At 46.9% G+C, this 23,729-nt stretch overlaps 1 protein-coding gene across 3 annotated transcripts in view; it reads left to right on the forward strand.

Moving 5' to 3' along the window:
* Positions 1 to 23,729, forward strand: part of STAB2 (stabilin 2) — a 147,905-nt gene that overhangs the window by 103,792 nt on the left and 20,384 nt on the right. For all 3 annotated transcript variants that reach the window (XR_011433794.1, XM_023631534.2, XM_070254566.1), the window contains exons 44-56: positions 1,289 to 1,360; positions 7,409 to 7,528; positions 8,103 to 8,150; positions 8,983 to 9,066; positions 10,270 to 10,416; positions 11,220 to 11,360; positions 13,060 to 13,119; positions 14,429 to 14,605; positions 15,934 to 16,023; positions 18,175 to 18,321; positions 19,600 to 19,656; positions 20,787 to 20,913; positions 22,245 to 22,394. Coding sequence is in view for 2 of the 3 variants with exons in the window: in XM_023631534.2 (XP_023487302.2) it covers positions 1,289 to 1,360; positions 7,409 to 7,528; positions 8,103 to 8,150; positions 8,983 to 9,066; positions 10,270 to 10,416; positions 11,220 to 11,360; positions 13,060 to 13,119; positions 14,429 to 14,605; positions 15,934 to 16,023; positions 18,175 to 18,321; positions 19,600 to 19,656; positions 20,787 to 20,913; positions 22,245 to 22,394 (1,420 nt within the window). In the remaining variant the exon portion in view is untranslated. The remainder of the gene's footprint in view (positions 1 to 1,288; positions 1,361 to 7,408; positions 7,529 to 8,102; positions 8,151 to 8,982; positions 9,067 to 10,269; positions 10,417 to 11,219; positions 11,361 to 13,059; positions 13,120 to 14,428; positions 14,606 to 15,933; positions 16,024 to 18,174; positions 18,322 to 19,599; positions 19,657 to 20,786; positions 20,914 to 22,244; positions 22,395 to 23,729) is intronic.

The raw sequence follows: 23,729 nt of genomic DNA on the forward strand, positions 1-23,729 counted from the left end.
ATTCTGCCTCCCTCGGTCTCTGTCACATTGTGAAGAAGCATGATGGTCAGGCAGGAAATGACACACATCAGAAACTGGATGATGAAAGACAGTCCCCAGTGAATGTTCCATTAACCTTGTTGAGCCACTCAGTGACCTCATGCCCAGTCTCCCAATCGCAGATCAAACAAGTGCCTAAAGCGCCCAAAATAAGAAAAAAATATATTTATTTTGAAAGAACTGTGTGTGTACATGTACGTTTCTATATATAGTCACAGGGAAAACCAGAACAGTCAACGTCGGTCTACTTTATACATATTCAGGGGTTCAGAAGAGTCCTTATATCACACTACATATGGAGTGGGGGAAACCTATAAGCTTTTTAGCGCTCAGGGCCTCTAAAAGTCCTCCTCTCAACCCAGAAGGCAGTTGATCCCTGAGACAGGACCTTAGCCCAGGAGGGGCGGCTGGTGGGTGTCTTGGTAAAGGTTTGAGCCGAGATCAGGGCCCGTGATGAAGGAAGAGGAGCCTTGAGGAGAAGTGGGAACCTGCCACCTGGCCCTGGCTGGACCCGCCATGAGTTCAAGGTCTAACAAGTGGACGTCAGACCAGAGCCACCCCCTGTGCGGGAGGCTGTCATGTGGATTAGAAAAGCCGGCCCTCAGGTGGACACATCAGGAGCACGTGCCCCTTCCTCTGGGCACATGGCCTAGTGAATAGCGCATAGCTGGGTTTCAGCCCCACTCACCCGGGTGCCAGGTGCTCCTGAGCAGAGCACATGTGACACGGGGTGAACTAGACCATCCCCAACGTCCTGCAGACAGCGTCCCCTCCCTCGACTGGAAGCCCTCTCTGACGTCCCTGCTCAAACAGGGGGCTTAACCGATGGTTTTCACACGCGCAACTGACTTGACTCCAAAGCTGTCTCCTGGCGTCTCCTAGCACCGGAGCCTTTGGGCTGAGCGTGGGTGCCGACAAGGAAAAACTGAGCATGAACGGGAGTGGGCGATAGCTTAGCTTCCTTGCAACTGAGCCTTTACCAACCAAAGAGAGAAGAGAGGTGAGTGCCAGGGTGGCAAGGGACCAAATAAGGTAAGAAAGTTAAAAAAAAAAAAGGCTCTTGGCAGCAGCGATAGGATGTGTAGGAGATCCCAGTGCTGGAGCGAAGTCTAAGATGACAGTTATCATTAGAGGACAGATATTACCCATATCAAATGTAGAATCTTCTAACATGACCATTGCCATCAGAGAATTCGAGGGTGAGGGCCAGCAGAGTCTGCCTGTGCCATGACCCGTTTCCCCCCGACAGGCCGTCTGTAACTGTTTGCCGAAATACACTGGCGACGGGAAGATCTGCACACTCACCAACACCTGCCTAACGGTGAGTGCAGCCCGAGGCCGAGGGTCAGAGGTCAGAGGTCAGGCCCGGGGTCCCCCCAACTCCTTCCAGGGGACGGGGCTGGAGGTGATCTCCCTCGGAGCTGCTTCTGGGCCGTGAGCTCGTTTCCCCCCTCATGTTCCAGTTGGAATGTTGGAGAAACTCCACTCTCTGTCTCTGTCTTTACACGGCCTTCACCTCTGTGTCTGCGTCTCCTCTTCTAGAAAGAACGCTTGTGGACGTAAGGCCCCCCAGTTAATCTAGGACGATCTCATCTTGAGGTCCTTGATTATATCTACAAAGACTCTTTTTCTAAACAAGGTCACATTCACAGATACCAGGGCTTAGGATGTGGGCATACCTTTGGGGGGACACAATTCAACCCACTGCAGGTCGGGAGGAGGGGAGGTCCTCGCCCAAGATCACAGAGCGAGCACATGGCACAGCCAGAACTTGAACCCATGTCTGTCTGACTCAAAGGGCGCACCCTTGACCACTTCTTATGGTGCTTGTTCCTCCCACGAGGTGCTGATCCCCAGAGGAGGCCCAGTCCACTCATCTTATTTCCCTTCTTCATATCACTGCCCATCAGAGAGCCTGCAGCTGTGGGCACGAGAACAGCACAGACAGGTCATAATTCAAGCCCGTCCTTTGCAAGTGAGGTCCCTACTCTCCCCTTGTGTTGGTCTGGCAAGTTCAAGAGAACACGTCCCCACATGAAATGAGTGTGTAGGGACAGCAAGGAAGAAGCTGCAGAAAGCAGGGGGCTGGGACGCGGGGCTGTTACAACGAGGCCTGTGGCCAGCTTTATTTTAACAGCAGCTCTTCAGCGCCATTTCCATGTTTTTAAAATGGCCGCCCTGTCTTGGCAACTAATGCGATGAACCCACATGTGCCCCACACTCAGGTACAAGAGTCAGTAACTCACGGCCACTCTTCTTTCTTCTGCACCCGTGACTGCCTCCATCCATGGATTCTTTTCAAGAAGAAAGGAAGTTAGCTTTCTTGCAAGATGAGTAATATTAAAGCATGTTTTTATGTTGATGACTACAATCCAATAAAGAGAAGGGAACTGACACTGAAGGAGAGAAGGTGGATTGTTACAGGAGAAAAGTACATAAACGGGCAGTTAATCTTCGTCAGAGGAACCAAGAACATACAATGGAGAAAGGAAAGTCTCTTCAATAAATGGTGTTGGGTAAACTGGACAGCCATATAAAAAGAATGGAAGTAGACCATTATCTTACACCATACACAAAAATTAACTCAAAACGGATTAAAGACTTGAATGTAAGACCTGAAACCATGAAACTTCTAGAAGAAGACACAGGCAGTGCACTCTTTGACATTGGTCTTAGCAGTATCTTATTGAATACCATGTCTCCTCATGCAAGGGAAACAAGAGAAAAAATACACATCAAACTAAAAAGCTTCTGCACAGCAAAGGAAACCATCAACAAAATGAAAAGACAACCCACTAACTGGGAGAAAATATTTGCAAATCATATATCTGATAAGGGGTTAACTTCCAAAATATATAAAGAACTCATACAACTCAACAACAACAAAAAAACAACCCAGTAAAAAAAATGGGCAGAGGATATGAACAGACATTTTTCCAAAGAAGATATACAGCTGGCCAAAAAGCACACGAAAAGATGTTCAACATCACTAATTATTAGGGAAATGCAAATCGAAACTATAATGAGATATCACTTTACATCCATCAGAATGGCTATTATTAAAAAGACAAGAAATAACAAGTGTTGAAGAGGATGTGGAGAAAAAGGAACCCTCATACACTGCTGGTGGGAATGCAAATTGGTGCAGCCACTACGGAAAACAGTATGGAGATTTCTCAAAAAATTAAAAATAGAAATAGCATATGATCCAGCTATTCCACTACTGGGTATTTATCTAAAGAATGTGAAAACACTAATTCAAAAAGATACATGCAGCCCTGTGTTCATTTCAGCATTAGTCACAATAGCCAAGACGTGGAAGCAACCCAAGCGCCCATCAATGGTGAATAGATAAAGAAGATGTGGTATATATATATATATATATATATATATATATATATATATATATATACATACACAATGGAATACTACTTAGTCATAAAAAAGACAAAATCACGCCATTTGTGACAACATGGATGGACCTTGAGGGTATTATGCTAAGTGAAATAAGTCAGACAAAGAAAGACAAATACCATGCGATTTCACCCATGTGTGGAAGATAAACAAACAACCACATAGATACAGAGAAAAGATTGGTGGTTACCAGAGGGGAAGCAGGTAGGAGGAAGGCAAAAGGAGTGAACGGGCACATGGGTATGGTAATGGATGGAAACTAGACTTTTGGTGGTGAACACAATGCAATCTATACAGAAGTCAAACTATAATGATGTACACCTGAAATTTACACAATTTATAAACCAATGTGACCTCAATAATATAATTTTTAAAAAAACAAGAAATCATATACATACAAGTTAGGTGCAGAAAGGACCCATCTAATTGCATGTCAATGGTTAGTTTCATGGGGGTGAACACAGGCTTCCACATTAGAGACCTGGGAATGGGTGAGTTCCAAATGCAGCACAATAGCATGTCTGTAATCAGATTTAAGAGTAACTTCTGTTCCCACAGCAAGTTTTGGATAATTTGAATTTAGAGAAGAAATTAAGACGAGCTCAAAACTATAACCTGAGTTTTTATAAAAGAACAATTGCATAAACATGGCTCTTGCATCTAATTTTTGAAACATAATACAGTTTTGGAAATAAATCAGATAGCTTTATAATTGAGATGCTATAAAACAGAATATCTATGCAAGCAAGAGAGTAACTTACTACAACGTGTAGGGGAATCACCCAGAGAAGATTTTCAATGCAGACTGTCACCGAATAACCAGTCTAGGATTCATAAGTAGAGAAGTGAATGAATCAATGTATGTGGCCAATCCCTTAACAGTCTCCCATCTCCTTCCCAGCAGCAGAGACCTCACTCTGGAGAGGACCCCTGTGAACACACTGAGTGTGATAAAGCTTTCAGTTCACCCTCCCGCCCCCCACCCTAGTCCCAGGTCCAACCAATCCCTAAATCACTGACACCAAATCATCCTTCAGCTTGCGCCTACACAGCCAGAGAGTGGGGACCTTATTAACCCCAAGGGAGAGCAATACAGTTTGGATAGCTGGAATCATAACGACAGTAAGGATTTGGGTATCTCTGGAGCATGGTGACTATTGTTAATAATATTGTCTCGTATATTTGAAAGCTGGTGAGAGAGTAGATCGTAAACATTCATATCACAAGAAAAAATATTTGTTACTATGTGTGGTGATGGATGTTAACTAGATTTATTACGGTGATTATTTTGGAAGATATAAGATATTGAGATGTTATGTTGTATACTTGAAACTAATATAATGTTGTACATTCACTATGCCCAAAAGAAAAACAGTCCTATTCAAAAAACAAAAAAAGAAAAGTACATGAGTGGGTGAGAGGAGTGGAAGAATGGGACCCAGAGCCCCCAGGCAGAGAGGGGAGCCTCAGAGAGGAGCAGGGGCATGGGAGGGAGGTAGGTAGTCAGTCCGTTAGTTGGTCAGTCAGGCAGTCAGTTAAATAGATAGTCAATTATTTAGTTATCCAGTCAGTTAGTCAAAGTCACACACCGGCACCTACTTCGTGCTGCTCTTTACTGTAAATTAACTTGAAAATGTCCACATCTGGCCATTCTACATAAATCGTTAGTTCTGTGGAGACAGGGACTGTGTGCACTTCTGAATATCCAGCGGGAAACCTTGCACGGTGTGACACACATCCCGGTCAGTGGAGACCAGGCACCGTTCTAGGCACCGGGAGTTCCTCAGGGACCCAGCAGTGGCTCTTTCCTTAAAGAGTTTACACTCAGTGTCTGAAGGATTAGTCAGTCAGTCAGTCGGTTGTTAGTTAGTCCATTTGTTCAACAGTGAAAGCAGCATGGGTGAGCGCAGGCCCAGGCGGGCGGTGCACCTCAGGACTGCAAGATGCGGAGGCTCTTGTCTGTCTGTCTTTTCCTCCATGTGGCATGAGTGGAGCTCATCAACCGAGAGTGTGGAGGAGTGACTGAGAGCTGAGGGGAGCGGTGATGGTGTGAAATGTTTTCTTCAGGGAGAGAGAAGTTTCACGTACTGGGAGAGTAGAGAAGGGTTGATGTTTGTAGGCATAACTTTGAAGGGAGCGCAGACAGCACCTACTTGTGACTCTCTCCAGCAACCCTCCACCCGTCAGGGTCAGGGAGGGCCCAGAGGCGGCAGAGAGTTGGCCCAGGCGGGCTAGGGTTTTGCCAAGCCGTTGTGTTGGGTGGAGTGAGGAGCGAGGTGGGGTTCACAGGGCTCTGCCCTGCCATCTGGGCTGTGCCAAGACAAAGCGAGGAGCAGGGGGCAAGTGGGCAGGAATGTGGGTGAGAAAGAAGTAGGCTCAAAGGCCCCTGGGGTCAACGGAGGTTGGAGCCGCAGTGTTAGAACAGGAAGTTTAAATGATAAAAGTTGATGGTCCGAGAGAGCAGGATGCTTGAAAGAGAGCTTTCAGGAGTGGTCCACTTTAATGTGGACACAAAGTCAAAGGGTGGGGGCAGGACAGCAGGGAGTGGGGGCAGGTGCCATAGAGGCCATTGACACGGATGTTGACCCTGCGAAGGATGACAGCAGGCGTGGAAGGAAAGCCAGTGATCCAGGCGCCACTGCTGGGACCCAAGAAGAAGAATGGGAGACTGGAGAGTCCATGTGCCCTGAGAGAGCTGCCATTTGTAAAGGATGCGGGAGCAGGAGTGGTTTGTTAGTGGCGATGTGCAGTAAGAAAGATGCCGTTCCAGCCCCAGACCAGGAAGTGTGGGAGAAGGGGAAACAGCTTGGCCTGGGGGCGCAGGGAAAGCAGGGTTTGCAGGAGACAGACAGCTCTTCAATAAGAGGCCAAGAGAGCTTTCTGGGAACAGCAGGAGACTGTCGGGAGTTTGCTAGTGGTGGTGAGCTTCAGAAGGCAGGGGAAGGGTTTGTGAGGGCCGGAAGGGGTGGGACATGGGGTCACATCACAGGTGTACAGAGCAACACAAAGGGGAGTGTCCACGTGGTCGGAACGAAGGTTGGGTGCCTAGAGCTCTGCTGTTGACTGGGATAAACTGGGATGTGGGACAAGAGGGGATTCACCTTGGTGGTCCTGAGCATGCTGGGTACTGGACAAGTAAACTCCAGGGTACTTAGCTAGAAGATCTGGGCCCCTAGGAGAAGGTTAACGGCCTTGCAGGAGTCAGCCTTCTGGAACAGCTCACTGAGCTGTGTCAGCTTGAGGCAGGAATCTGGGGCAAGTCTCTCCTAGGCCAAAATATCATGCTCCACGAATATTTTTGAAATGAGGTTTGGGAAGGAAGAAAGATTTTATAGCCAGCCTTTAAGACCATGGATCGACCTTCTTCTCTACTTATCCCCATCGGATTTATTTTTCTGTGCTTTACATTCTTCCCCATCTGGAATCTTTGCTTCGGCTGCAGAGCCCTTCTTGACGTCCCCATGGATGTCAGCTTTGAACTGTACTTTGCTTTCTGTTTTAGATCTTCCACAGCGTATAAGCTCTCTGCAGACAAGGACGATGTGTGCTATCTATTTTTTCCTGACTGCCCTGTAGCTGATGGCTGTTACCTTTGCTGTGATGGGATGAGAATTTAGCCTAAAGCTGGGAAGTGTCAGACCAGATTGGTGCCTTTCTAATTAACCCTCAGGCGCCGAGAAATGTCTCATTTGGCAACTCTGGGCTTATCTTTACGGGGTTAGGGATCTGCTGGAAGGACCTGCCTTCCTGGGGTATAAGGCTGGGTGAATAAGAGGTCCCTCCAAGTGCAGGGAACTGAAAGGCAAGTTCAGAAAAAGGGCAAATAATGCAAAGCAGTCAGTCGGACAGCGACACAAAAGATAAATTCCAATGCAGAATTGTCTTGTGAATATTGGCAGAGCTGGCAAACTAGCTGGTCTGAGTCCCATCCCCCACCCCTTGGAATTTTTACCAGAAAAATGGCGGCTGTAGTGAATTTGCCATCTGCAGTCACACTGGATCAGAAGAAAGGACGTGCACTTGCAAGCCAAACTATGTCGGGGACGGGTTTACCTGCCGTGGCAACATCTATCAGGTAAGGCAAGGCGTGTTTCCAGGAAGTAACTCCAAGTAACTCAAAGGCACGGCCACGATGTGGATTGCTGTCAGCGGGTGTGCGCACGCGCATGCGCACGAGCATCTGCACCGGGCGTGGAGGGTGAGGCCGCGTGATACGCGTAGATTTCCACCCATTATAAAGCGCACATTCTGTTATTTGTTTTAAAGAGGGACCAGAGCATTCTGGCTGATCAAATATTCTTAACAGAGTAACTAAATCTGCCATAAACTTATAACCGATTTTTTAAAAATATTTAAACTATTAAAAATGCTCTTAAAGCTCAGAGGTTTCTAGAAATAGCTGAATGTTTCTTTGATAAATCAGGCGGTGACTCCAGAAAGGTTTTGGAACTCACAATATGTCCACATAGTCCTTCTAAATATCAGTCGTAAGCCTCAGATGAGGCTTGGAAAAGGCCCGTTGTGGCAGCTTTCCAGTTAAAAAGATGGTAGATGCTCCCAATCTTAGAGAAATTGTCCTGCGACCACCCGCGTCGTTCTTGACTGTCACGAACAGACATTAAGTGAAGCTGCCCTGTCTTTGTTTCCAGGAGCTTCCCAGGAACCCTAGCACTTCCCAGTATTTCTTCCAGTTGCTGGTAAGAATATGTGCGTCTCTCTAGCTTTAAGATTTGGGTCTCAAGCCAGATACAGGACAAACCCATAGCCTCCAGAGTTAGGGAGGGTGGAAGAAAGTCTGGGGCCCGCATTTCTGGACTGGGCTCTGTGTGGGTCATCTGTGAACTCCTCAGGCCCCGGGTGGGCAGCATGACGGATGGAATGAATGGCACACTGGCCCGTTGTACACATCAGAATGTAGCGTAAGAAAAAACTGCCGTGGTACTGGTGGAGAAATGCATTACTGGGGCAATTAGTTAACTCTTTGGGTGAGAATATTAAGTTAGAGCTTTCTTCATATCATACATCTGAATAAGTTCCAGAGTTATTAAAGAATAAAAGATAAAAATCTAGAAGAATAAAATCCTAAAATCTAGAAGAAAATATAAGGAACCAAAGGATCTTAGCATTGGCAAGATGATAATTAGAACGGTTAAGTAAATCATCTTATTACTTATATTTGTGTTATTATCCCAATTACATAAAATGGTTATATGTGGAGGAGATGCTGGAAAAGAATGCCTGAAAGTAACAGAGGTTTCTTCTAGGTGGCGGGACTATGGGGAGGTATTTTCTTCTTTATGCTGTGTTTTCAAATCTTTACTATAATAAGCGCATATTAATTTTATAAACAGATAAAAATAAGCGTTATTTCAATGACAAAGAATCTGCACAAATTTGAATCTAAGACGAAATAAAACACCGATCTCGCCTTCCGGTTCCCGCTCCCCTCGGCCACCGTCTGTTCTCTCTGATCCCCTGCCTGCGTCTGTGTTAAGTTCACGGCGTGTGGCCCCGCCTTCCTTCCCGCAGGAACATTCTGTGCGAGACCTGGCTGGTCCGGGCTCCTTCACCGTTTTTGCACCTTTATCTGCAGCCTTTGATGATGAACCCAAGGTAAGCATGAAGCCATGGGCTGCGGAGGACGTTCGGGCCTGGAACATAGTCTGTGGGTGTCACTCTGGAACCAACATGGAGATGCTTCTAAGCAGGAGATTTAGGATCCGCTGGAGCTGACCGGCAACGGAAAGGGCTGCCTCTCAGCATAGGGACCCCTATCAGGGGAAGCATTCAAATGGATTTGGAGTCACCCCTGGCCAGAGACCCTCTAAAGGACAGTCCTGAATAGGGTAGGAGGTTGGAGAAGATCAACAATCCTTAAATGATCCAAACCTCCCATAGACCAAAAGAAAAAGTGATGGATTAAAGGGATTTAAATAGATTCTTTTCTTGCAGGACTTATCAGAGCCTTTACTGTTCTAACATTCACTGGGACTCTTCACACTGGATTACCCATTAATATCTAATAATGTAGCAAACATTTATGGAGTGGGCAGGACACTGATTTAGTACCTGGCCTAGATAAATGCATTTAACCTTCATGACAACCCTGTGAGCTGAATGCTATTATTATCTCCATTTTACTGTCAAGGACTTTGAGACAAGTAACTTTCCCAAGGTCCCATGACTAGCAAATGGTAGAGCAAGGACTTGAAGATGACTCAGGAGCCTGCATCTTAACTGCCACACATGCTGCCTCTCTATGCACGCATTTTGGACACCAGCAAAGCAGGGGCACAAAAACAATGTTTGAAAGAATTTGACATTGATAGTTTAAAAAAAAAAAAAAAGCATCAAAGGAGTAATCATGAAATAATGAGAACCTGGTGGGATTTTTATTACACTGAATTTCTGGTTAATATGGTTTGTCTTTTGATTTATAAATGGAGAAGCAGCATGATCTTTCCAAACTGGGGACCTCTCCAAGAAGGGATGTCCTAGGCAGTGTTTCCCAGCGCTTTCCATAAGACTTGGGGTCCTTGGCACATGTGTTGTGAGATGCTGGGCCGGGGGAACTCCAAGGTCTCTCGTGCTCTGAGCTTCTTCAAGGGAAGCAGGAAAGGAACTAGGGCCGCTTTGTCCCTCTTGCCTGCACAGCCTGTACCCCGTCACCCTGACCACAAGCCACCCTGACTGCCTACTTCCCAGGGTCCCGGTGGGGAGAGTGGGGAGGGGCCGTATGGAGGAGAGGACGACAAAAGAGAAGTCGGAGCAAACGCCTCCTGGCTCTGGCTGGGACCCTCTGATCTTCCGTCACAGATTAAGGACTGGGACAAACAGGGCGTGATGCCCCAGGTTCTCCGGTATCACGTGATCGCCTGCCACCGACTGCTTCTGGAAAACCTGAAACTGACCCCAAATGCTACTTCTCTGCAAGGAGAGCCACTTGTCATTTCCGTCTCTCAGGTAAGAGAGGCCGCTTCAGGAAGGTGCCCATTTCCCTCTGGCCTTTCTCTTCCCTAGAGTAACACCAGTAAAAATAATAACAACCACTAACACGGGTTGAGTGACTTCTTTCTGCCAAGTACGATTCTAAATATTTGATATGCACTAACTCATTTAATCCACAAAATAACCCCATAATCTAGATACTATTATTTTCCTCAATTTACAGGTTAGGAAACTGAGCTTAGAGAGGTTAAGCAACTTATCCAAAGTCACACAGCGAGTAAATGTTAAAGCTGGAATTCAAGCTCAGAGGCAAGGCAGCTTCAGGGGGTCAGTGGAACTGCCTTTGGCAGCACTGGTCAGAAGCTGGAGAGGGGTGAAAGCCACTTGATCGAAGCTGTTTGAGCAAAGCCACTTGACCATGCGGATTCCCCTCCCCTCAACAGATGGTGGCTGTGGAATTCATTGCAAAGGGAAAAAAGGAGTTGGGGGGGCAGAAATGGGGATTGATGGCGTAGAGAACACAGGTGAAAGAGAAGCCAGTTTTTATGTTTGCTATTTCATATTTGAGAATCACAGTGAAATGTCTATTTTGGTTGATTATTTGCTATTAACTTCTCCAGGTGAAAATTACATTCTTGTCTCGGTTTTCTTTTTATAATCATAATAAAAAATGTACTCGAGTTACTTGGATCTGCAGATTTTGCCCATGGCTCTACTTAAACATTCACTTTCATGATGATTTAACAGTCTGAAAAAAGCGATTCTGTGTCTATTTTTCTTTGTGCTCATTTCTTTTTTTCTTTTTTGGTTGATTTCAGGATGGAGTGTACATAAATAATAAAGCTAAGATCATATCCAGTGATGTCATCGCTACCAATGGAATCATCCACATCGTAGACAAACTGCTGTCTCCCCAAAACTTGATAGTCACCCCTAAAGATGCCTCTGGAAGGATTCTGGTGGGTGAACTCACTGTCATCTCTCAGCACAGAGTGGCTCATAATACTCATCAGTTATTATCTCAATTCTGATTTTGAGGCATCGTTTTGAAACATTTGAACTTTGCTGCTTCAATCTCAAGCTACTAGTAAAAGCCTAGTAAATATTATTCTTCCGAAGAAGTAAATACGTAAGACTATTTTAAATAGATAAATGGATTTTATAAATTTTTCTTTAGCGTCCACAAAGGTGGGTGGTCTTGCATAGATTTGGAAGATGGAGAAATTACATAGATGGATGATAGATAGATAAATAGGTACACAGACAGGTGATGTAGACAGACAGATGGATAGGTGATAGATAGATGATAGATAGATAGATAGATAGATAAGATAGATAGATAGATAGATAGATGATACATAAGTATCACTAAAACTAAACCCGGAATGAAACTGTTTCTCAATTTGTTACCAAAACTTCAGTCTCTGGACCTGATGCCAATCCAAATAACGAGAACAGAATCTTGAGTAAAAAGGAAAGACAGCTTTACTTTGCCTGGCAGTGGGAGCAAAACAACAACTACTGCCTCAGGAATTGCTAGCTCCCCGTTGAGAAAGGGGTAGAGGTTTTTATTAGGTTTTCTTGGGGGGGGTGGAGGGGGGTGGCCTTGTTGGCCAGCATTTTCCCACCAGCCCGCATTTGGCCTTGTGAGGCTGTGTGCAGGGCGAGATAAGAGAATCCACAGATGGCTGTCCTTGGCTGTCTGTCTCCATGGCGGATGGTGGATTCTGGTGCCAGGAAGCTCTGGGAAGCTTCCATTTCTTAATATTCTCTGGACATTAACTTCTCTGTAAAAGAACTTCAAGGAGCTGTGATTAGCCTCAACTTTAGAGGGAGCCCAGCTTGAGGCCATGTGGGCTTTACCAATTTGTAACTTCTATTTGGTTGTAAAGCTCAGGGAGTCAGAGGCTAAAGAAACTAACATTTACATTTGAGTGTAACTAAAGCAGCAGAGAATGGGGATGAATGCTTTTAGTTTTAACCCATAGATACTGGGGTCACTGTAGGGGAACTGATATCAGGGCTGGTAATAATTAAAAGCCTATAACAAATTGACAGAAAAGACTATCATAACTTTTATTGTTATGTGCTAGTATTGGCCAGGGTTCCTCATTGCAGACAACAGAATCCACTATACCTAACTTGAAAGGATTTCTTGAGATATTAAGTGCATCACCAAATCTCTTGGAAGGCCAGAGAGCTTGAATCAGGTGCCCCAGCTGGGAACACAGCAGCCCAGGGACACCTGCAAAGGAAAGACACCCGACTTCCCCACAGGGCTGTCCCGATTGTAACAGCTCTGCCAGTGCCACCTCTCTCCAGCCTCACCACCTAGGACATGAGAGTCAGGACACCGGATGCCCGCCAGCAGCCACCACCACCTCGTATGGTTTCTTTCCCCCAGTCAGTCTTGCACAACTGCTTCTGCTTGGTGGATCCTACAGCACGTATGGGGCTCTAGCTGCAAGGCAGTCTGGGAAAACACAGTGTTCAGCCTCCCAGCCATTGTAATGCAGAAAGGCACGGATGGGTACCAGGGAGCTGGAGTGGGTACCGACGAGCCAGACTCCAGCACCTGTTATTCTGTTGAGTTTTGGTTAAAGTGCTCTGTGGACTGTGTAAGGAAAGGTCTCATTCTCCCTCTTATTATCTTTGCAGCAAAATCTTACAACGGTGGCAAGAAACCACGGCTACACCAAATTTAGCAACTTATTACAGGTAAAAACCTAGGAGAAGAGTTGCCTCAGGCGACAGCCTGCCTAGAGAGGTTTGTTTGGGGAGGGTTTTTTGTTTGTTTTCTGTTTTGTCTTCTTTGGGGCACTAGCCAGCTGTTCCAAGGATCTGAGTGAGGATCTCGAGAACAAAGTCATCCTCTGCCACTCCATTCCCAAAATGGTGCGTGGTTGGTTCCGCTCTGTAGTGCACACTGGCTGAGTTAGAAAGTGAAGTCTTTGAGGCTGGAACAAGGGAAAGGAATTAGGGTGTGCCATTCCCTGAACTAGGCGCTTCCGACCTGGAATTATCACCTCCATCATGGAGATGGGGAAGCAGAGATGGAGAGTTGGGGAGCCTGTGAAATAGGGAGAAATTGCGTTTCAAACCATAATTTTCTGACTTAAGAGACGGTTCCCACGAATTGAATAGAGAAATCTCTTGTTCAAACAGAGATGCAGAGGAGAGTCAGCAAGGAGCAGGTCCTCTGAGGGCCCCTCTCCTCCACTTACCCCGAGAAGTCCGGGGACGGCTCTAAGAACCCGTGGCCCCCACAGTACGGTCTACGAACCTCTGCGGGGACCAGCCATTTCCAAAACGGTCTGGGGCTCAGACTCTCAGGGGAGCTTTTTAGAAACGGTGTTTCAAGGTGTTCAAACTGAGAACCTCCAGGGATGTTACAGACAAAGTAATCTTTGTCCACCTACCAACCCCCAAAACCTTCTAGTCACCCCCACACCTGGCATCAGGTCTGGTTGAACACTGGCTTTTATAGCAAGTTAGCAAACCTCTCTGGGGCTCGATAAGAGGGATTAATAAAGCCTACTTCATAGGGTTGTTGGAAAAGTTCCAAGAAAAAATGTATATGATGCACCCACTTATAGAAGGTTCTCAAAATTATTCCTCCCCATTAATCTGGCAACTTCTGCTTTGTGTCTATGTGATCTAGAAATCTTATAAATATACAGAAGTATCCTATATTTGATAGGTTTCATTTTTTCAAATGAAATATGAGAAAAATGCTCAGTGGGTCTTCCAGAAATTAAAATATTTGGGCAGGAGTGGTAGCAAAAATATATATATTCGCTAAAGGTTATTTTCCTATTAACAAAAGCCCAGAATTTGACTTTCTCTTTTGCTTTTCTAAGAAAATGAGGGTCCAAATGGCTGGAGTGTGTCACCCTTGAACCACTCCGGAGACCCAATAAGCCCCCAGGCGGGCACGGAGGGGACCCCGGCTGCCTCTGTTCCTCAGACGGACTGTCTGCCTCGTGCTGGGCTTTGCCGCGTAGGTGACCGGTTCCCTGTGTTTCAGGAGGCGGGCTTGCTGAGCCTCATCACTGACCCCGTCCACACTCCGATCACTCTCTTCTGGCCCACGGACCAAGCCCTCCAAGCCCTCCCCCCGGAACAACAGGATTTCCTGTTCAACCAAGGCAACAAGGACAAGCTGGAGGAGTATCTGAAGTTCCACGTGATCCGAGATTCCAAGGTATTTTGTTTTCACACGGAAGCGAGGACAGGGGTGCCCCGGGGTGATCAACTCCAGGAACCGTCAGTGCGTCTCCACCTCCACGGAGGCCCGAGCATCCCCGCCCTCTGACTGGCTGTGCTTGGTGGGCCCCTGCAGGTTCTGTTTCTCCAACCTACCACTGTCTTTTTCCAACTCTAACCGATACCCAAGAGCATCATTCCTCTCCTGTACTGCAGATCTGCTTTTTCTCTTCCCTGCTTCACACGGCGAAACGGCTGCTGCTGACAGTTCCAGTGTTCCTCCGGATGGACTCATCCTCTCCCAGTTCCAGAACTTCTAGGCAAAGGGCTGGGTGACACAGCTGCAGTCAGTTTGCCCTGAACTGATCTTCTGTGATGCAGGAAGCAGGATCTCATAGGAACGTGGCAGCTCTTGCTAAAACCCTGTCACTGTCAGTCCTCCACCAGGATCCACGTCTCTCCCCAGGAGGGAGTCTATCCAATACAGGAAAGCCAGATGCCCTAACTTTGGTGAACCCATAGGACCTGTGTGAGTTTCCTAGAGCTTCCGTAACAAGTTACCACGAACTGGGCAGCTTAAAACAACAGAAATTGATTTCCCCAGAGTTCTGGAGGCTAGAAGTCCAAGACCAAGGTGCCGACAAGGCTGTTCCTCCTGAGGGAGAATCTGTTCCACGCTTCTCTCCTCGCTCCTGGGGGTCGCTGGAAATCTTTAGCGTTCCTTGGCTCGTTGATGCATTTCTCCAGTCTCTGCCTCTGTTGTCACATGGCCGTCTTCTCCTTGTTTGTTTCTGTGTCTTCACATGGCATTCTCTTCTTCTCTCTTCTCCTAAGGACACCAGTCGTATTGGGTTCAGGGCCCACCCTACTCCAGTATAACCTCCTCTTAACTAGCTATCTCTGCACTGATCTTATTTCCAAGTAAGGTCACATTCTGAGGTAATGGGGGTCAGGACTTCAATAAAGCTTTTGGGGAGACACAGTTCTACCCATAGCGGTACCCTGTACCATTTCCCTAACCCAGTGATCCTGCCGTATCTTCATACACCAAGGCAGCATCTTCCACGGCCTCCAAGCACAGAGGGGAGATGGAAGGGTGACTGAAACCAGCCCGGCCAGCAGAGACTTTCCCTACAGGAGGAATCTCCACTGTGCTAGAGAGCCCAAGATTATTCTTCCTTTTGATTCCATCTACTGTCATTTTAGAGCTGGAATTGTTAGAACTCTTGGATAACTTGTATCTGAAATGGTTTGTTGGCAAGGCTCCTCCGGGCCCGTCTTCAGCCCAGATTTGGGGTATGAAGTGTGGCACCCTCGCTCCCACAGGTTTCAGCAGTGGATCTCCTCCGATCTGCCACCTGGAAGACCCTGCAAGGTTCGGAGCTGAGCGTGAAGTGTGGAGCTGGCAGTGATATTGTGAGTGTTGTCACCCAGGTGGGGACTGGGAACACATTACCGGCATGCCCCAACCGCTGCCCCTTCCAGGAGATGGGCATTGTTTTCCATTGACTGCAAGCTCTTTTCTCTCAGGGCCTTCAGGGGCGCTTCTCCTGAGAGTGAGTAAGTGGGTAAGAAAGTGGAGCAATCCTGGCCAGCCCAAGCCCTGGGAGCAGGTGGCAGGGAGCCCCCCTACCCTTGTGCAGAGCAGCTTGTGGTGGTTTTTTTTTTTCCTTTTTCTTGTTTCCTTTCTTTCTTTTTCTCTTTTTATTTTGTTTATTGATTTATTTTTGTAGAGCATTTTTTTCAGTATGAGACGCCTCCCTGGGAGGGAGTGGGACAGTGGGAAACACACTGTCGTTCCTTTCTCCCTTCCCAGCCCTGCTGCGGCCTCACTTCCAGCCCTCTCTTGGCAGTCAGAGCCAGCTCTGGGCTCTGCCTACCTAGATCAGCCAACAAACGCAGTTTGCCATTTTTACCTTCCCTGGCTAGTTCCTGAACAATCTTACCTTCCTGTAATTCCATGTGATTGATAGGTCTGACGGGATAATAGTAGCTACCTCCTATATCTTGTGTATAAGGGAAAATCCAAAATGACAGTGGCTTAAATATATAAGGGTTTATCTCACTTGTAAAAGAAATCTGGAGGTAGCCAATTCAGAGTTAGTATGATGGCTCAATGGGAGAGCTCCTCCTGTCCTTCTCCTCTGCCGCACATGTTTCCAGCCCCAAAGTCACCTCAAGGTCCAACATGGCTGCTGGAGCACCAGCCACCATGTCCACTTTCCAGGCAGTAGGAAGGAGGAAGGGCAAAAGGGATGCAGCTCCCAGCTGAACTGATTCCCTTCAAGGAGGCTTCTGAAGAGTCCCGTACAACATTCTGTTTGTATCTTATAACCAGCCAGAATCCCTTTGGTATTTGGATTGGAATTGTTTTGAATTTACTACTAAAAATGAGGAGTGTTAGCATCTTTACGTTCCAACTTCTGGAAAGTTATCCCAATGTACTCACACTCTTGAGTCAGCTGCACCATCTCCATAGACCAAGCAGACACCTATCAGAGAAGTATAATAAAAATGTCCACTGCTCCTTCTGTATGCTAATTCAGCTTTCAGTGCACTGTGCGATGTGTTATTCAGTTCCATCTTTATAACAACCCTACACAATGGAATCAGTAATCCTATTTCCTTGATGAAAAATTAGAATTCAGAGAAGTTCGCTGACTTGCTCATAGTCACACAGCATGTAAGTGGAAGTAGAAGACTTTAACCAGTTTCCAGTGTTCTTCCCATTGAATCACACTGTGCCCATCCCATCGACAGATGCTGAGACTTATCTTTTTTCTTTTTACAGAACTTTCTAAAAGCATTTTGCTTCTGGGGGAAATGTGTCCATCAACTTACTAGCTGGGTGGACCTTAGGGAAGAAAGCCTTACAATTGTTGCAAGATTAAATGAAACAATTTATCTAAAACACAGTTTGGACAATGCCTAGTATGTGAGAAAAGAAATGATCATCATGAGAAAGTTAAAGCCCATCACTTTATATCCTGGAAAGAAGGTGGTACCAAGGCCAAGTTCTGGCATGAAATAAGAAAACTGGGGTATGCACATGAAGTGGCCACGTCAACAGAATTTATCCTGAACTACAGCCAGGTCATCCCTGTGCCACCGCCTCACCCCCACTGCCACTGTCTCTACATGGGTAGAGGCAGTGTTGCAGAGTGGCCAAGAGTGTGGGCTCGGAGGCTGACTGCCCGGGTATGAATGCCTGCACACCCAGTTACTGGCTGCATGACCTTGGGCAAGTCATTTAACCTCTCACTGCCTCGGGGTCCTCCTCTGTAAATGGGGACACTAGTAACAGGAGCTACATCGTAGGGTTGTTGTGAGGGTTAAAAGAATTTGCACAGGTAAAGCATGTAGAGCAGGACCTGGCACATCCCACATGCTGGGTGTTTGCTCGTCTATATATTTGTATTCTTAGTTCTTGCTGAGTCTTGCAGGTACTGGCCATTTTATACAGCCAAGGAAAGAGAGAAGTCTGAGGATTGTTGACTGTTTCCCCTCTCTCTCTCTCTCTCTCTCTCTCTCTCTCTCTCTCCCCCTCTCTCTCTCTCTCTCTCTCAGGGCCAGCTCTTCCTGAATGACCAAAGGTGCAGAATTGTGCAACGGGAGCTCTTATTTGACCTGGGCGTGGCCTACGGCATTGACTGTCTACTGATTGATCCCACGCTGGGAGGTCGCTGTGACACTTTTGCCACATTTGACATCTCGGTCAGTCCTAAAATCAATACCGTAGTCAGAGAACCTTGGGGCAAAGAACAGCACACATGGCCCAGCATGGACCCTGCTGTGAAACCACTGAGGGCTGGTCCTCAGTGAGCCCAGGACCCAAGAGAGCTGAGGGCCAAATGACAGTGTTCTCCAGACTCAGAATCCACAAGTGTCTACTTAGCCCTATACAGGCCTTGCACTTCTCATTTATCCGCCCACCCCTGCATCCATTCATTCCCTCACCATTAAGGAAACAGCATTGGTTACCAACCATGTGCCAGCTCTTGCGCCAGTCATTTTCAAACCCACCCATGCACCCAGTCATTCACTCATTCATTCAACAAACACTTTTTGAGCTTCTGCCAGCTTAAACTATGCGAAATTGCCATATTTGACAGAGTGTGGCTATTTCATACAGTTCAGTCTAAAATTATATGCCATCCACCCCTCCATTCATTTACTCATCCATTCATTTAACAACATTGATTGAACTTCTGTCCTGGGCCCTGTACTGTATGAGGCATTTTCACCTTTCACTCACTCATCCATCCAGTACCATTTACTGAGTACAGCATCTGAGCCAGCCATCTGACTCAGTGCCCATCTTTCACCCACAAGAATCCAATAAGGGAAGTAGTTACCGTCAGCTCTATTAGGGAGATTTGGAAATTGAGTCTCAAAGAGGTGAAGTGACTTACATAGCAAAGACTGTCACCAGTTGATTTCAGGACCTGGCACTTTGTAGGCATTCGATAAATATCCCAAATTATTCAGATAGCAGTCAGCCAAAGTAGGAGATGAAAAACCAGTTGTCCTTTCTACTGTAGAGGTTGTGGCCTTCTTGACTTCCAAAGCATCTTCACACACACCTACTCAGTTCATCATTTTCCCTCCACAAACCCCTGAAGATCAGACAGCAGCAGCGATTACTCTCCCTATTGTATAGATCAGAGAACTAAGGAGGAAGTGTGTGATTGGCCAAATGCGTCCACATTTCCCACCGCAACTATGCCACGTGACACCGCCCTGGTCCAGCTCTGTGTAACAGGGAACGCCCCACCTCAAAGAACTAAACCAAGGAGCCGAGGTCCAAGACAGACCTTCAGAATTCTCCATGGCAAAGTTGCAGTGTGTTTGCTTTTAAATTCTTGATCTCAGCCAGAATCTTAGTCAAGATTAATTAAGGTCTTAGTCAACTCATCAGGGCATTGACCACGGACACTTCCTGGTGTTTTCCAATATTCTTGATTTTTGAGTGTTTCTTTTCTTGCATACTAGGGAGATTGTGGGAGCTGTGTCAGTCCTCCCAGCTGCCCGAGAGGGACTAAACCAAAGGTAATTATGAATGCGGTGCTAACATTTGGAGGGCAGTACGTTTCTTTCATTATCTGGCCCCAGTCTTCTGGTAGGTGTATGTGTGCGTGTGTGTCTCTGAGTGTGTCATATAAGCCCAATTTATGTGATTCTTTGAACAACCAGGCCCCTAGGATGAGAGATGAACATTCTTAGCCCAGGCAACCTGTCAACCCACTACCCATCTTCTAGGAACTGTCTAGAAACATCATGGAATTGTAGACCTGGAAGGGACTTCAAAGATAATTTTCATTATAGAAATAATAGCTGCGTTCTGTTGGCTGCTGTCCGTGTCCCTGGCTCTGTGCTGGGCCTTTTATTTATACATTATCCTTATTCCTCATTAGAACACTCATGGGAAGCTATTATCACCTCCACTTCCCCTCAGAGAGGGTAAGCAATCAGCCCAAGGCCACACAGAGTAAGGAGCAAAGCTAGGATGAGAGCCCGGAAAGCAATGTAAGAGTAATGCTTAAGCCAATGAAATTTGGAGTCCACAGATATGGGGTCAAATTCCACGGGGTAAGCTTTGGCAAGTCACCTAATCTATACGTTTTTGCCTCTGTAAAATGGAGGTAGTAACAATTCTGTGTGTGGTTATTAGAAAAAGTAAGATTTAAAATGTGGGTATGGAGCTTGGCACATAGTAAGCGCTCACTGAATATTGATTGTATTACTTATTACAAAGCCAAGTTCTCTCTACTCCACTAGGAAAAACTCTAACAGAAACACCCCTACAAAACAAAATGACGCATACCCTCCCTACTGGTAATTGGGGGCCTTGCCATAGACCCCGCCCATGATAGAAAGCTGCCTCTCCCGGACTCCCTCCCCAGGCAACCACACCTTTTGCAAACAGCTCTAGTGGTCAGCAAGTCCTTCCTCTTAAGACAGAGGAGAGATCTTTCCATGGGGAGTCTAGCTCTGCCCCCTCTCCCACTCATTTGCCTATTTATGTCCCCAAGAAAGGAATTTTCCCATAAGGGGCTCACAGCCTTGAGTCCCGTTTTCGACTTCGGCAGTACCCCGGATCCTCCACTGGGGGCGGACTGGAGCCCAAGAGCCCAGGTCCTGCAGTGGGGGCGGAGGGATGGTTGGCTCTCTTCCTTCAGGGCATGAAGCAGAGATGTCTGTACAACCTGTCCTTCAAGAGGAACCTGGAAGGCTGCCAGCAGCAATGCATCCTGGTGATGCAGCTCCCCAGGTGCTGCAAGGGCTACTACGGGCGAGACTGTCAGGGTGAGGGCGCCTCTTACCGCCTCGCGATTCTGAAAGGATTGTGCCATTGCTCTGCAGCTTCTGAAAGTACTGAAGTTGTAAAGGGGGCTCGGGAGGTGGGGGTGCATCGCGCCTAATCACTCTCCTCAAATAAGATCCAAAAGCAATCATTCTGAAGAGTCGTGTAGCCTGCCTTCTACTTTTTTCTTTCATCGTATTTTGTTTTTTAAAGAGTTGAAATTCTGTGCATAGATGGTAATTGTGGGCCGTACTGTTTTGCTTAACATTATAGCATAAGACATTTCCCATGGTGCTAGAAACACCGTATTTCATTTTTGATGCTAGTCCATGATACTGAGGAGCCCGTGAGTTTAAATACATCTAAAAGAACTGGCAGGATGCTCAACTCACATGATGTGTGGGGGCCGTTCTTTCCTGAAAACCGTCCTGTTAGAGGCTGTGTAACATCACCCCCCTCTTGCCTCCTTGCCAAAGGGCATTTAGGCCCCTCCTGAAACTCCTGCGTCTAGATACGCCTTCTAGCCAGTAATAGATCAACAACAGATGCCTAACCAATGCCGTGGCCCTTCCCATCTGCCATGTGTTCTATTGAGTGCTACTTCCCATGCATATCATACATTTAAACCTTGCAACAACCCCTAAGAAGTAGATTCCATTGTCATCCCCATTTTACAGATGAGAAAATGGAGACGCAGAGAGGATAAGAGGCAAGCCCATGGTCCTACAGTGTGTCTCCAGAAGCCATGGTTTTAACTACCATGGAAGCTCCATTCTTCATGGTCCAACTGAGAAAATTCTGGGCTGAGAGTCCACGCAATCACCCAGCTCAGCTTCCACTTTCCATCACTAAAAAAGGGACCATTCATAAAAATCAAGGCCATCCTTATATTGGATCCGTGCTTTGTATTTTCAAAATGCTCTCAGTACCTCATTTGATCCCAAAGTCACAGTGTGCTGTAGGTCAAGTGGGTGCTGTGTCATCATCATCATCACCTCCAGCTAAGACAACTGAGGCTCAGAGCAATTTCATTGTTTAGCCCAGATCCACTCAAATCCAGGTCTCCTGACCCCCAGATACAGTGTGTGGTTCAGTATATCACCCTCCAAGGTAGAATCCAATCAGATACACTGAAGTTCACATCCCGTAGGCCAGCAGCTTGCCCTAAACATCGAGCGACACTATGTGGGTGTGTCCCCAGGGCCACGGTCCCTCTGGGCTAATGGAGTTCAGAACCCACAGCTGAGGATGGGTTAGCAGCACATTTACAAGGGCGCTGAGCTGCTCTGGGTCTGGGGAGACTGTTGAGTCACAGCCGTTTCCTCTCTTCCAGCCTGCCCTGGAGGACCGGATACCCCGTGTAATAATCGGGGTGTCTGTCTTGATCAGTACTCGGCCACGGGAACGTGTAAATGCAACACTGGCTTCAATGGGACGGCATGTGAGCTGTGCTGGCCGGGGAGATTCGGACCAGACTGTCAGCGTATGTGCCCCGCATCCCCTGTGCTTTAGCCTGATGTTCAGCTGTGTGTTCCCTGTCCCCATCCACACCATCCACTCAACCTGGAAGCATCCTTTTCCCCTCTCTCCTGGCCACCCACCTCCCATCTGCCTGTTCTTCCACTCTTTTCCCCTCCTTGGATGTGTTCCCAGCTTCCATCCTCTGAAAGAGCATCATCTCTGGAAGTGAAACTCACATCCCCTGCAGCCCCCACGGCAAGCTGTGGCTGAACCACATTCCTTCAGTCAGTCATTCAACCAACATGTATTTACTGAATCCTTACAAATATTCATAGCTAACGTTTGTGGAGTGCCTACTCTGCACCAGGCAGATATGTTTTACCATGTAATCCTCACAACAACCCTTGGAGGTCGGCACTATTATTATCCCCACTTAGCAGAGGAGGAAACTGAGGCACAAAGAGTGCCTTTAAGTGACTTTCTCAAAAGCCAGGAATGGTCCTAAGTTGTAGGGTTACAGTGGTGTGGGGAGGAGACAGAATCCCAGCTCTCAAGGAATGTACATTCAAAGGGAGAAAACAGATAAAAACTACAGAAACAAAAATAGTTACAAAGGCTATAAAGAAACAGAAGCAGGTGAAGAAGAGGCAGAAAGAAGAGAGGTACTGTTTTCAAAGACATCTCCCACTGGGAATATCTGAGTAGAGACCTAAGAAAGGTGTCGGGGCCAGGCATGTGGATTTCAACAGCAGCTCTGTCCAGTCAAATTTTCAGTGATGCTGGAAATCTACAACTCTGCCATCAGGAATGGTAGCCATTAGCCACATGTGGCTACTGAGCTCTCAAAATGTGTGACTGAGGAACCAACTTTTTTATATTACTTAATTTAAATTTAAATAGCCATGTGTAATGAATGACCACTGTACCGGACAGCACAGACTTGAGGAATGGCTTTCCTAGAAGAGAGATGAGCAAGTGCAAAGGCCCCGAGGCAGGAGCAAGCTGGGCATGCAAGGAACAGCCAGGAAGCCAGGGTGGCTGAGCAGAGGGGCAAAGAAGAGGAAGAGAGGAAGGAAATGAAATCTGAAGGTCACCAGAGGCCAGATAACATAGGAACCTCTTGGCCAGAGACGGGTCTTCAGCATCTATTCTCAGTGTGATGGGCAGCCGTGGAGGACTGTGAATGGAGCAGTGTCTTGAGCACATTAGAAAGGATTGCTCCAGCTGCCCTGTAGGACAACAAGAGCAGAAGCAGGGCCGACTCTGGGGAAGCTACCGCACCCAGCTCGGTGAGCGCTGGTGCCTTGGGCTGGTAGTGTTGTAGGGGCAAGAAGTGGAAGAATTGGCGCATCTCTTG

The sequence above is a fragment of the Equus caballus genome, chromosome 28 (genome assembly GCF_041296265.1).
Source record: "Equus caballus isolate H_3958 breed thoroughbred chromosome 28, TB-T2T, whole genome shotgun sequence".
Lineage (NCBI taxonomy): Eukaryota > Metazoa > Chordata > Mammalia > Perissodactyla > Equidae > Equus > Equus caballus.